The sequence below is a fragment of the Lichenostomus cassidix genome, chromosome Z, assembly GCF_008360975.1.
Source record: "Lichenostomus cassidix isolate B80296 chromosome Z, HeHo_3.0, whole genome shotgun sequence".
In the NCBI taxonomy this organism is placed as follows: Eukaryota; Metazoa; Chordata; class Aves; order Passeriformes; family Meliphagidae; genus Lichenostomus; species Lichenostomus cassidix.
Window position 1 is genome coordinate 54375849 of NC_139511.1, and position 15453 is coordinate 54391301.

At 37.0% G+C, this 15453-nt stretch overlaps 1 protein-coding gene across 1 annotated transcript in view; it reads left to right on the forward strand.

The window, feature by feature from the left end:
- ADAMTS6 (ADAM metallopeptidase with thrombospondin type 1 motif 6) overlaps positions 1 to 15453 on the forward strand; it is a 151427-nt gene that overhangs the window by 58529 nt on the left and 77445 nt on the right. Inside the window, exons 10-11 of the mRNA XM_085042277.1 lie at positions 3607 to 3650; positions 7087 to 7192. Of these exons, the coding sequence (XP_084898403.1) occupies positions 3607 to 3650; positions 7087 to 7192 (150 nt within the window). The remainder of the gene's footprint in view (positions 1 to 3606; positions 3651 to 7086; positions 7193 to 15453) is intronic.

Below are 15453 nucleotides of genomic sequence, written 5' to 3' on the forward strand. Positions count from 1 at the left end.
GTTAATAATTGTATATGGCCATCTCCACAACTTTTTGTGGGAGTTCTTTGAGATCAGTTGTTTTCATGGACCAAAGCTGTGCAAGGAACATTTCTTAAAAAATTGTAGAGTTGATAGGAGTTTTAAAACAGCTTGATAATGCAGATAGTAGAATTTCAGTGTCTAGTGTAATCCCTTTTACTTTTTAATACAGTGTGCAAGTATATTTTAGCATGGTGCCTGCTCATATCCTGCCAAAAAGGACTAGATTTTTTCTTTTTGAAGTGTCCTTGTATGGTGCTCTGACTCCTGCTGTTTGGTGTGACAGCAGTGTATTGCTGATCCAGTTCTTGACCATCCTGTTGAACTGATAATGGTCTGTCTATGCAGTTTCCATCTGGCTGATGTGTCAGTCAGAGTTGTCAGTGACAGCTGTACATTCATCATGGATTTCCTACCTGTCTGCTGCAGCACTTCAGCAGCCCCACAGGAATGCCCAGCAGTCCCAGACCTCTTCCCCATCTGCCTCATGAAACGATTTCTGATTTGTTCAGGGCAGGAATGGCCAAGTAATCAACCATCTTCCCTCCTACCTCTTTTCCATTCCACTTCCCCAATGTGGTCACATTTCAGGACACTGCACCCACTTCATTAAGAATTATATGATCTTGTTTTTTGGTTTTGGCAGAGGATTTTCTTGGCTGTCACAAAATGATTGGGCTGCCATCTTATCCAGAGATTTTTGCAACCTAGGTAACTGTGTTCTTTCATTCAGCTTTTGTGTGGTGTCCCTCTTATACTGTCAGTGAACTGAACCAACATTTTTGCATAACTCTTGTGACTGTTGTCATAATCTTCAATGGTTAGTTGAGATAATTGTTGGACTGGCAATCTACCTTTTGGGTCTCTTTACCTCCTGAACTATTTACTAAGCTCCTGGTGATCAAACTGCACCTTTGTGCTGTTTGTGCTGGTTTTTTGTGTGTGGACTTTTTGTTTTGTTTGTGGGTTGTCTTTTTTTTTTCTTTTCATAGCAATTAGACCTATCTAATCTCATGGGTAGTCATGATGACTTGTCATTTCAGGGGTTTCTTGGCTTAAAATTACTATCTGTCAAGTATTACATCTGTAGTCTTCTGCATTTTGGTAGCCAATATCTGTGGGATAAATGGATTCCTTGGAGATTAAAAATAAAGTTAGAGGGAAAAAAAAAAAAAGACAAGTGAGTCTGATCTGGTTAAATCATATAGAGAAGGAAATGATGGAAGCAAGCTATTTGGTACTTATGAATGTTGTGAGCTTTCAGGCAAATCACAAGCAAAAGCCATTCATATTAAAGGAATAAGATGAAAAAATGGAGCTGGAAGATGATGTAGATGAAGTAAGTCATTGGACATTGAAAATTGAAAAAAACCAGATTTTTTTTTTCCTGATAAACTGGTGCCTAGGAGATTGTATGAATACCCTTACAGGAAATCAATCATTATCTATAAAATTTGAATATTCAATGATGGCATGTTTAGGGTATGTTGCTACCCTGGTATGTTCTTGCGAAAATAACTAATATATTGGAAAATAAAGTTATCCTTTCCTTAGCTTTAGTTCTAATTTAAGTTTAATTATCATTATATTTTCTTAAAAATACTAGTTTGTTCATAATGAAGAACACATATTTCCCAGTAGGAATTGAAGAATGCCATGGTCTTTGTTTTTGAAAAATTTAACAGAAACAAGGGACTTAATGTAATTCTCTCCAGTCTCAGTTCTTTGTGAAACTGAACCTTAGGTGAGGAGTAACTTCAGATTCATACCTGTATGACCATAAGTTGATTCAGGCCATAAGGGCAAGTTTTCGACTCTGCTGGAGTCAGTGACAACATTTTACTTGAGTGGAATTGGCTTTTTTCTCAAACATTGGTTTTATCTAAGGATGTATGCCTTCAATTGGTGTTTTTTTGTTGGTGTTGTTTGTTTTACCATTAGATATTAAAAAACAGAAGACCAGTATTTCCTATGTATTTCAGACACATTTTTCCATTCAGTTCTCAAGTACGTTGTAAAGAATTTAGTTAGGGTTTTCTCACTAAATAAGACTGAGCCCTGTCTGCTTTGTCTGAGGAAAAAATTTTACTTCAGTAGGGTTAAGTTCAGGCACTGTCCTAAATACAGAAATAAGGAGTTTGCTTCCTTAAATACGTAAAAAGTAGTAAAAATTCTCCTTTTGCTCTGAATCTGTGTGACACTGAAACTTTGTGACATTTCAATAATTATATTTCAAGATGTTTTTAATAAGAATGCTGATTTGGTTACCTTCGCCTCCTCCAGACAGCAAACGGGAAATCAGTGCAGGTTTGAACCACCTTGATGAGATTAGTGCACATGAACATTTAAGTTCAAAATTATAGCTTAATCCCACAAACTGCTCCACACTCAGTACCCTTTAAAAATCAAAGGAATTCCATGTGGTCACAGCAGTCTACATGCATAGAGAGTTTACTGGATTTGTTCCAAATTTTAAGCTTTGTTATTTTGTCCATGGATTTGGCTTGCAGACAGACTGTAACTCTTTTAGCAGTGAAAGGTATATATCTTGTGATCAGACTCCTATGTGATAACAATCCTTACCGTATTTTTAACAGAAATGTCTGGTGGCCTGAAATTGCAACTATTTGGGTCTAAAGTTAAAGCATGAAGATGGTATCTTTTCATATTTTTTTTCACTTGCCTTTCAAAAGAGTAGAAATTATTCTGAATCAGACTGCAACAAAATCAGTATAAATCATTGAAAATCAGTGGCATTGTGGGACTGTTATTTTATCACCATCCATATTATAGGATTGCATATTCAAAATATGAATGTGTAATTAGTGAATTGACTGCTGCATGACCCCTGCTATTACTAAAATCTGTGCCACAGAAAACATTTTAATTCCATTGTTAGATCTAGATATTTATATATTAACTGCACAAATACTCATTAGCTTCTGTATTTGGAAGATTGTATCTACAATGATGAAAATTCCCCTTTAAAGACATTTTTTAGCTTTTTGCAAAAATGTTTTTCATTTTAGTTTGTTAGCACGTATTCTTAAGACACACTATAATTATGGAAGGTCATGAGAAGGGCACTATAATGGCAATTCATAAGACTGTTTTTTAAAAATGGTATAATAATTCAGAGTTCAATTTTTAAATTAGAATAAAATTCTAAGTAGTATGACTTATAATTAATGTTGTTTAACTGATGAGAACATAAGAGGCTTCCAGTTATGCTGAATAGGTAAAACGTAAGGTTTAAGAATCAGTCGCAGTCTATAGCCATGCTGCTGTAACTTCATAACAGAATGGTAGACTGCTTTATGGAGCTGGTGATTACAAAGATCCACTTTAACCATTTTTTTCTTGCTGACAGGTGTCCCACTGGCCTGAGGCCAGCGGCTGTGAGTGTACTGCAGCTTGTGGTTTACACCAGAGTGTAGAAAATGCCGACACCAGCTGGCTGCACATAATTAAACTGATTGCGGTCTGACAACTTGGACTATGATACAGATATGTGATAAATATACAAAGTATCTTGCAAATGTGATTCACTGACATGCTTTATCTACTTTTTTTTCTCCTTAACAGATATGATATCTGCACTTATAAAAACAAGCCTTGTGGAACACTGGGTAAGATTATAAAAAGAAATTTCAGCTTGTATTTGCTGTTTCCTTGCTTTGTACTTAGCTATTGGTATATTGACTGATGAGACCTTTTAAAGTTTGTACTTTCAAAATGTTGCAGTTTTATAAACATGAAAAATAAATGATAATGTAGGTGGATTTTGGCTTTGATGCATTGCTGGAAGTTTGAATTATGTGATCTGCTGCTGTGTATTTCATCTCTGACAGCTGTAGTTCTGATAAAACCTAGTAGATGACTCAATTTTACTTGTTAAGGAAGAGAACTTGCTGTTTATTTCCACTTAACCAGTCTCCATAATCTAGTTTAAAAAGTAGAAATAGAAATCCTCAGTAAAATTATAAAACTGCCCACATAATCCTTACAAAAGAAATGGACTTTGAGGTTTACACTGTTGCTGTGTTGTACACAGTGAGTACAGCTTCATATTTTTTGTTTCACAGATGTAGAAAAAAATAGCACAGTGATAGAAAATACAATAACATTGAAACTACTTAAAACAGTGCTTTGGAACTGGAGAAGTGCACTTGGCAACCTTAGATTAAGAATGGAGAGCTATTGTTCTCTCCATACTTAAATATGTCACCAAAAGTTATTTGCTACAGTAAATAACTGTAGATGACCTATAACTATAGGTTGATATCTCCAATGGTGCTTTAATATATGAAAGGAACAATTTTCAAAGACTAATGTAACACTTAGATTTTTTTTCAGTTTGCATCTTTCATAAGCCTCTTTCTTGTAGGTGATTAAAGGTAAAATTCTAATTCAGCTAGTTCAGCTTATTAATACTTTTCTCAGAGTTCATGATTGTATTTGCTTTGTCTTTCCCCAAATTACTCTATGCTTGATAGCCTTTACCCATGTTAATTTTTCTGTAAGTCTCTCTCAAGTCAGTACAATGCTTCTGGCAGAGGGATGTAGTTTACATGGGGAAAGGTACCACAATGTTGCCTGCAATAAATATAAACAAAATCTACAGCATGCTTTAGTAAAAGGCAAATAAGGCTGGTGACTTTCTAAATATAACTGATTTTACTTGACATTGGAGGTGACAAAACTGAAGAGACTATATGTATATTGATATCTCAGAAATGGCTTTGCAAGTGTTAAAAGAAGAAAGGTTGAAAGAGAACACATTCATGCGTGAACTGTTTGATATTTTTATGTGATACTTTTAACATAGATCATTAGTATACTAGTTCTTACTGTATCAGATTTTGGCATAAAGACAAAATGTGCTTCACTTGAATCTACTGTAACAGAGGATAGACTTTGGCAAATAAGTTATTAAACAAAAAGTTTAATTTAAAAAAAAATTAAAATTAGAGTCACATATGGTATCAGTTCCAACTCACTGTTACAGGGATGTTGGCAACAAAACCATGACAACTGTTTTGCATTCTAGGCATTGAATTGGAGAAGAGACAAATCCCTGTAGTCCTCTTTTGCAAGGCATTTGATATGCTTAAGTCACACTGACATCCAGTAACTAAAGTTAATCATATCTATAAAGAGTCACAGAACAAAATCACAGAGAGGTCTCAGAAGGTCAAAAGAAACCTGAATAATTGGTATTCTGGGAAGAAACAGAAGTGAAAGATTTCATGTGGCATGGATATCTGTATCCTGTTTCAGTTACCTGAATCAGGGAATCTTTCATGGAACCTCTTAGAAAAGATAGACCTCAGACTTCTTTGAAGCATGTCTGGGGCTCCAGTGAAGGACAACTCCTTTCAAAGCCTGAGCCACTGACTGAGTTCTTAACTTGATCTCTGTCACTTTCTACAAGCATGGTATGGAATTATATTACTCTGGTCTTTCAAGTTGCAGAAGCAAGTTCTCAGTTTTAAGACCTGAAGATGGAGATGACTTTATCATTCAAATATGGTGGACTTTACAGGGGAAGATGATAGTTATATGTATTGTCTTATTGTCTTCAGAATTTCCTCAAATAGTACAGCATAGATGAACGGTAATTATTGTGTTTTTTGCAGGTTCCACACTGCAAATTCTTCAGACACACATTGTCACCTTCTCACCTTTTGCCCATGCCAGTTTGGCTATCAGAGTAATTTTGGTGTGTCCAAACTAGACTTGTTTGGGAGAAAACATGGAACTTGTGCTCCCCAAATGCTCTGTATGAGCCTGAAGGAGTCCTGGGATCACCCATGGGCTATGTTCTCATGATATCCCTGCAATATTTTTTCCCTTCAGGAAGCTTTGAACCACATCTGTAGTGCCATTCAGCCTACAGGATTCAACTAGTCCAGAATGTTCAAACCAGCATGCAAAGATATGTGAAGAGCCTCAACATCAGTGCTTTGCTATGCTGGCCCACTCCTATGGTTTCAAGTTAGTTACCAATGTGGACACAGGAGGATGCACTTGTCATATTATGACTTGCTTACTGTTAGTCCAAACAGAATCATTGGAAGTCCCTGCTCATATAAATAATATGCTTTCTCTCTTCCCTGCTCCCTGTTCCATTCCTCTCATCCCTCAACCAAAGTTAAACTTTTTCAGTTTTTTTCATGTTGTTGTTGGGGTTGTTTGAGTTTTGGGGATTTTTTTTGGTCTTCTGTTTTTTCTTATAGTGTAGCTAACTGAGGAGGTAACTTCGTCAAGGAAATGTTTGCTGCTTCTTTCAGATAAGAAACTCTAGGGAAAAATACATTAAATAAACGTGATGTTTAAATCTTTCTCCAGTGGCATTAAATTATGACTGCAGTATGTTCTGTAATAATCTGTTGCTGAAAAATGTGTAAGATCCAGGAGAGCCATAGCCCGTAAATGCCAGTGGCTTTCTCTCTCCGAAGAAAGTTTTTAAAAGCTCTTGTAACACAATAAGGTTTTAATACCAAAAGATGATGGGTGATAAATGGAAAAGACTTCCATGGTTAAATGAGTGCTTGTTATTAACATGTCTCGTCTCTCTTCACTGATGCATTCAATTTTGTTTTTTTAATTTTTTTAACATACCATGTGAGGTTTTTCATAGCTAAAAAAGTTACTTGTATGTTTTTATGAACCCACTAAACTTAAACAGATTTCTTTAGAAAAATAATGTGGATACATTTTGCTTTCTTCAGGCTCAAGAATGTTAAAATAGAAATGCTTCCTTGAATTCCCTCTCCTGGCTCAAGTTACTAGGTGGTCCCAAGTTACCAGAAGTAAAATTTATAAATCTAACCCCTAGTCTAGACATTTTCCAGCACTGACTGCAGTTCAAAAAATATTAATGTCTAGCCGGCAAAGTGAAATTCCCCCCAGTGATTTTGCAAATGACTAGAAAGTTAACCTTTTGCCAACTGCTCCTTCTGTGCATAGAAGTTATTAAAAAGAATCCAGGCATTTATAACTAGGGCTTTTAAGACTGAAACACCTTGGCATGACCCTTTGTGTCTCCTTCTGTTTATTCAGGCTTGGCCTCTGTGGCTGGAATGTGTGAGCCTGAACGGAGCTGCAGCATTAATGAAGACATTGGCCTAGGTTCAGCTTTTACCATTGCACATGAGATTGGTCACAAGTGAGTGAGTTTAAAATAAGAAAACGTTTTAATTTATCACCTTTTTAATATTAGCTAATAATAGATGTAATTTTTTTTCCTGCACCATCTCTATTCTGATGCTTTATGTTTCTGTATATGGTATTCATGAGTGGCAATACATTTTATTTAGTATATATTACCAGGGGCTTTAAATTTAGAACTGAAGACTCTTTGTATACCCTTTGATTTCAGACTCCAGTTAAATCTTTCCTTCTGAGACTTGACTCACAACCTTCCTACTCTGTTCAATATTTTTAAATATTTGGCTTTGAAAATTTCTCTCCCCCCTTACTTTTTTTTTTGCCTTCCTTTATGAAAGTGAAGGGGTTAAAAGGTAAATATTTTTTGCTCTTTTTTGTTTTGTCTTAAATATAATTCCAACTAGTATCACTGAAATATCGATTCTGTTGTCAATATTCATATGCTTAAAATCCTCTTTCAGTCAAGCATGATCTGTATAAAACAGGCAGAGAGCAGCCATAGCATCACTTATTAAAGTATCAGCATATAATTTTAGAGAGCATATTGTTATGACACTGATAAAATCTGATAGTGTTTGGTCTGGAAATATTTCAAGCCTTCCCTCAAAAGACAACACTTAGTACGTTGTGATGACTCTAAAAAGACTGGGCACCTTCCCTGTCCCTCTCCCTTTCCCTTTCTCTTTCCCTTTCCATTCCTAAGATAAAAGAAAATATATTTCCACTGTTGAGGAAACAGCTCCTCCAATTACTAATTATTAATAGTTCCGAAATTCCTCTAAATAACATCTTGTACAGTACTAGGTAACTTTGCTGTTAATTTGTCACATATTTAACAAAACCCCCAATCTTCCAATGCAGTATTTTCATTCTAATTTGTATCTCATACATCTGCATATTCACGGAATCACAGAACTATTAGGGTCCCTTAATTATTTTCAAACCCCTTTGCTGGACCCAGTCCAGGAGCTCCATGTCTCTCTTGTCCTGAGGAGCCCAGAACTGGACACAGCACTCCAGCTGAGGCCTCACAGGGGCTGAGTAGAGGGGCAGGATCACCTCCCTTGACCTGCTGGCAATGCTCTTCCTAGTGCCCCCAGGATACCATCAGCCTGCTTGGCCACCAGGACACACTGCTGGCTCATGGACAGTTTGCTGTCCACCAGGACCCCCAGGTCCTTCTCTGCAGAGCTGTTCCCCAGCAGGTCAGCCCCAGCCTGTGCTGGTGCCCAGGGCTGTTCTCCCCCAGGTGCAGGACCCTGCACTTGCCTTTGCTGAATTTCAGATGGTTTCTCTCTGCCCATCTCTCCAGCCTGTTGAGGTCCTTTTGCAGGGCTGCACAACACTCCAGGGTGTCATCCACTTCTCCCAGCTTTGTGTCATCAGTGAATGTGCTGAGCAGGCATCTGCCCCTTCATCCAAGTCAAGAATGGGTATACACTAAAAAACCTACAAGTAGTAAGGAACAGAAGCAAAACAATGAAAAAAAATTTTAAAACTGCTGCAAATATTTTACAGAAAATATCACTGAGTATTATAATCACAATCAGACTGTCAGTCTCTTCAATTGTTCAAAGAGAAATGCTTTTCTAGGTAGCATTCAAATTAGATTGGAATGGGAGAACTGCACTTTGAAAGATCATATTTTTATTAATTGTATAGTTGCTATGGAATACTGAGATTTAAAAAAAAAAAAACATTTGAAGGAAGGATCAAAAATCTTTTATAATTAAAAGAGAACAATTAAGATAATGCAATTTTTGATAGATCATCCAGAGTTTCTCCAAAATTAGGTTTATTAGCTTCCCTGATAGCAGTACGGCTCAACTTGTTTTTAGCAGTTAATTGAATTATAGAGTGATGAGAAGTTGTAAGATCCTTCAGTCTGAATTTCTGAATATCATAATGTGTTAAATTTAACTCATTTAACCTTTTATTCATCCAAATTAGTTTCATTTGGTTGAAGAGTATTATCCATGAAAGTACTTGAAAACTTAAAGGGACTGGTAGTCTGAGTGTGATTCTAACAGTCAGCCGTACTTTCTGTTCAATGCTTACAGGGTTTTTTTTTTTTTTCAAATATTCTTTTTTTTTGCTTCCATTCCTTACCACTTGTAGCTTTTATGTGTGTATAACCCAACTTTGGTGCTATTTATCTGTGTGCAGTTCAGACTCATGACCAGCTGTTTTTATTGAACATTGTAGTACACTGTGATTAATTGTTTATTTCTTGAGGGCATAAACAATGGAGAAACTAACATTTTGTGGTTGTTTCTCCCTAGCCATGGTTCAGAGAACAGCCTTTTATTACTCTTAGTATTTCTGTGAATTAGATAAATTTCAGAGTTGGCCCTTTAGATTTCAGAATAGTTTCTCTAGAAAACTTTCAATGCCTGAAATACAGAATGCATGCTTTCCTACCATTATGTATTTCACACCAAAGATGCTTAAGATTTCTGGTCAGCAAAAAACACAAACAAGTGATTTATTGTACCAGGAGTGAGAATTGAGTTTGTATCCCCTAAATTGTCAAGCAAAGTTTGATTTTTACTTCTTGGTGAAGAGAGGAACTCTTGGAGGTCTGATCATGCTTTTATCTCAGACAAGTTGAATTATTTAAGATTCACTCCCATTTTCTGTTTCCCTGCCAGCTGAGTTGGGTCACTTTCTGCTTTATGCTTTTCTATTTGGATACATTCTAAAATGTCTAGCTTGTCCCATGCATGCTGTACAGCATGCTTAGTTGAACTGGTAAGGAATTCCAGATTCTGCTGGTGGAGCTGTACTGATGAAAAAAAGACATTGTACCGTTCATTGTTGTGGTCCTATGGAGGAGTTAGCTGAGATTCAGAAAGCAAAAAATAAAGTGAAAAAAATTTAAATAAAATAAAAGTGGGTAAAAAAAGGAAATGTCAAAATGTGGTGATAGTGGACTAAGCCTAGGACAGATTCTTATCAAGGAAAATAAATGTAGTTGCCCATAGAACTTTGAGTAAGAAGAGAATTTACTAAGGACAGAAGCCATTGAGGGCTGTGTGAAAGGAGCTGGTAGACCAGAGTGGTGGCTAAAGTAGTTTCTGAAAGGTGAGAACTTTGACTGTCTTGACTTATAGATGATGCAATGAATTTAAATTTGACAGTTTGACAGTTGTATCTTGATAAAAAAAGATGTAAGAAATAATAACATGGATTATAGTCCAACTGGCTAAATTGTCTTCAAGATGAAGGACAGCAGTAGTTTCAAGTATGTATTTAGTTCATTAGTTCATACAGCTAAAGTGTGCCTGCAATTCTAGCACTTTTTAAAAAGTCTCTTTTCAGCTTGTTTGCAAAGTGAAAAAATATTATAAATGCCCCTCCTTCCATTTGACAAAGATGGTCTTCAGTGCTGGAGTAAAACTTGTAATGTGGAGCTACTTTCATAAGATACTTGTATTTACCTCATTGTTCAGTGATCAGTGAGCTTCATGTTAGATCAATGCATTGGGTTTGCAAGGCCAGGTTTTAATGCCAGGTGGGCTACAGGTGTGTCTTTTGTGGGAAGGTGCTGGAAGCTTCCTCCAGGTCCCACACAACCAATGCCAGGAGGCTTCTGAACGGACCCACCAAGGCAGGGCCTGTCAGTGACTGTGGTAGGGCTTCTGAGATAAGACATTTTAGAAAGGGGGTAGCAAAATTGCTGCATGACAACAGTCAGAAAAAATAAGTGAGAATATGTGAGAGGAACAGCCCTGCGGACACCAAGGTCAGTGAAGGAGGGACAGGAGGTGCTCCAGGCACCAGAGCTGACATTCCCCTGCAGCCCATGGTGAGGCAGCTGTGCCCTTGAGCCCATGGAGGTCCCTGGGGATGCAGAGACCCACCTGCAGCCCATGGAGTTGACCCACACTGCAGCAGGTGGATGCCTGAGAGGAGGCTGTGACCCCATGGGAGGTCTGTGCTGGAGCAGAGTCCTGGCAGGGAGCTGCAGACCTATGGAGAGAGGAGCCCATGCTGGAGCAGGTTTGCTGGTGGGACTTGTGACCCTGTGGGACCCACACTGAGGCAGGATGTGCTGAAGGACTGTGTTCTGTGGAAAGGACCCACACTGGAACAGTTCATGAGGGACTGCAGCCCATGGGAAGGACTCATATTAGAGAATTTAATGGAGGGCTGTCTCCAGTGAATGGATGGGGCTCTATGCTGGAGAAGGGAAGAGTGTGAGGCAGAAAGAGCGGCAGTGATAAGTAACTGACTGTAACCCCCACGCTCCACTCAGAAGTAAATTTGAGCCTGGGAAGAAGGGGTGAGGGGATGTGTGGCTAGCACAGGTCTTTCCCACGAGAACTTCTTCTGTGTTTTATAAACAAAGATGAAGTTTGGATGTTGTCAGAACAGTGTCTTGAGATTTGGACAGTTCAGGCCTGGCCAGTCAGGCCTAGGGGGAGGTTTCTGACTGACCAATCTGGGTGACCTCTGAAAAGCCTATATAGGTTGGAATCAAAATAACAAATCTCTCTTTCCTATGCTACGCTGAGAATCCGGGTTTTTCTTCTCTGCTAGTGGCTCAACAGTGACAGGGATGTTTTAAGATTCAGTTTTTGTTTGTCATCCTCCTATTCGGATTTGATTGATAATAAAATTAAACAAATTTCAGCAAGTTGAATCTATTTGGCCCATGATGGTAATTGGTGAGTGGGCTCTTCCTGTCCCTATCTTGACCCACAAACCTTTCCTCATATTTTCTCTGTCCTGTCCAGCTGAGGGAGAGAGAAGGGCAGGCACTTGGCATCCAGCCAGCATCAACTCATCACAATCAGTCAAACCTCAGCTGCATTACAGGACCTGAGTTTTAGTGAGATGTTTTCTAGAAGAAGGTCATGTCAAGAAATGTATTTGTTGTACAACTAGAAAGAAAATACTCCAGTCTGAGATAAAAGGGACACATAGACCATACTTCACAATAGGTTTTACAAAACTAGTTGAAACACAGCTAGGATGACTTGTACTAACATCACCTCCTGTCAGCTCTACAGTTGATGCTGCCATCATTGTTTTCTCTCTGATGATGATGTCTTCCATCTTCAACTATAGCAGTGCTGACAGACTGTCTCAAATCTACAGTGTATGAACACCTCAACAGCAACCAGAATACATTAAGCTTATTCCTGATAGATGCCTAGGAGTGGTGGAGTTCAAATGGCTTGAATTTTTAGGGAAGTTTAACTAACTTTTTTAGTTTAAAAACTCCAAACCAAACCAAAACAAAAACCCAACCAGATCAGACCAGACCAGACCAAACCCAGCCAAACCAGACTAGACAAAACCAAAACAAACCAACCAACCAACCAACCAACCAACCAAACCAACAAAACAAAGCCAACAAAAACCTTAACCAAAATGTGTCCACAAGCCACATAAAACCATATATAATTATTTTCTGACTCTCTCACCTCCCACCCTCTGTCCCCTGCCCTGGTCTTCTTTTGCTAAAGGAATGTTGTTTTATGCCTGCTTTTGTAATATTTCAAGTTTCAAAATGTTTTCTATGGGATTTCACTTTTAATGACATGCACATAAAAGGAAAGGTCATATACATAAGGCAAAACCCTCCAAATTTGTGACGTTTATGTATAAATATGAAAAAATCTGTCTCTACATATCCATGAAATATTGTTTGAAGCTTAGAATTTACAATACTAAAAATATTTCTAACATCAAAACATTCTTATCAAGGAAAATGAACATGGTAACACTTCACGGGTCTTAACAAAAGTACAGGAATAAATGGGTTTGAAGTGAAAGGTTATCATATGCCCCTTCAGGGCGTCTTCAACTTCCAAAGGAAATCGGAGCTCAGAAGTTTGCTTCCTGATTGGAGCCAATACTTTCCACTTTGACCTGCTGTGTAGAGACCTGATGCATTTGCACTATGGCTTTTGTAGCACACAAGCCTTACTTGATGTTACTGTTGTGCCATGAAGGCTGGATAGCTATGGCAATGTAATCCAGGAGAAGTTTGTGCTCTGATTTTTGTAATAGTCTTGTAGAGGTCTGTCATTTCCCCATAAGAAAGTTCAGGTTTCTGAATAAACTGTGTTATTTTTTAGTAAATTAGGAATTGTTATGCTTTTAAGACCCTCATATATTATTTAATACTAAATGATGTTCATAAATAAAAATTGTATTTGATGAGGTGTTTGGTCATCATCCATAACTCAGAGAAGAATGATACTTAAAAAGTAAAGAGGAAAAATTAGGATAGGAATGTGCTAAAATTATGTTGAATTTTATGGTAGGTATGCTTGTTATAAAGCTCCCATCATTGCATTAGTTTGTTTCCCAAGTTTTCAGGGAAATAATGTGTTTCACCAAAGTCAAAGTTTGAAATTCTGCATTACTTCAGAATTAAGGATTAGGGATACTCCAAACCACAGAATGATCTCCAAATGCAGGAAATCAGCAGTTGAGGTTGAAATCCGTATTAAGACGGGGAAATAGAAAGACAAGTAACCATGATTCCTCCCCTGAATAATATGCAATGTTAGGTAGTTTTAATATATGCTATCAATGTTGGGAATCCTAAATGAAAATAAACTTATTTTTCAAAACAATACCTTTTGATTATTTCCCCCTTCATTTTTAACATCATTTCCATGCTGTTGTGAAACTATAACCAATATTTTTATAACATTGGCTGGAAACATATGGAGGGCTACATAGAAAGAGGAGAATTTTCTGTTAAGAGTTGGTATGGGGAAAATATTTATAAAAGTGAAGAAAAAGTGCTTACCTTTGTTACTGAGAAAACATAAAATCTGATGATTTTGTGGTCTCCAAAATTTACCATAACTTCCAAATGATTAACAAGTATTGCACTACTAGTAGACACAATTAATAAAATTACCATGTATATCCACCCAGAAATTGTACTTTGTTCCACACAGCTCATAGCTCCGATATTGTAGGGAAAAAAAATCTATTATTCTTTAATAGTAGTTTATGTTCAGATTAATCCACTTCTTGTTTAACAAAATAATGTTGAAACATTCTAATTTTCACTTTCTTTCCTTTTGTATTTTCTACTGTCTCTGAGAAAAAGCATTCTAAAGCCATGCCTATGTTTGCAGATGTAGGGAAGCTGACATTTCTAATTTTTCAATGTAGGCCTTGAACAGACATTCTAAACTCTATGAAATACATATATAGATTTAAATTACACTTTAAAAAAAAATATGAGAATACGTACACCACACTGCAAGAATGACCTAATATAAATTTTATGAAAATTTTAGTATCTAATATAATGAAGTCAGTTTCTCCAAGCAAATTATGATCCACCATTTCGGTCTTCTATCAAATGCAAGAATCCTTATTCAAGCATGCCTACACTGTGGTGAAGGTTTACTTTTAGAAAGTTTAAAACTATTCTTCAGTGGTGTACTTTATGACTCTCCCCTACCCTTTACTTCATTCTCCATGAATGTTAGATCAGTGTCTAACATGCTGAGACAGTGGAGGAAATACTTGCAATGTACCTAGGTCAAGATGCTCACTTGAAAATGGCCCATTTTACGCTTAGCATGTGTGTTTATCTCCTAGTACAGATAATTAATATCATAAAACCTCTTAAGCTGTAAGTTTCTTTTTTTCCCTTTAGAAAGATAGGGTTTAATAATATCCTGAGGATATTATATGTAGTTTTTGCAGCTGTTAGTCAGTTTCAGATAATGGATAAGAAGATCCAATGCTTGACTTTGCAATATCTTGCTTGGTTGTATTCCTGTAACTTTGTTTCCTCACCCGACTGGCAATTCTGTCTCTAGCACACTTCTTCCTAATGCTGTTAAACAAGTGGCAGAGCAACATAAAAGATACTGCTTAAAAAAGAAGCCTGGGCCAATTCATATTAACTCTTGAATGAGTGAGAAACAAAACAACAACAAAATTAACATACTCTATTGTGTGTAGAGAAATGAAATATTAGCAATTTGTACATTTATGAATGCTCCAAACCATGAGAAAGCTAGGAAAGTTTTTGATATACAGATAATTAGTACTTCAGTTGAATTGCAGAGATAATTGATTGAAAAATAGCATTCCACCTGAGTACCCCTTTTCAGGTAACCTAAGTGCTAATAAAATACATGGTATACAAAATAAACCTCAGTGAAGAGTGTGGAGATGCATTCAGATTGGTGTGGGTCTGTCTTCTCTGAATCCTAAGTGTCTGGATAATAAATAAGAACAGAAGTGTTCTGGCTGTCTCACAAAAATAAC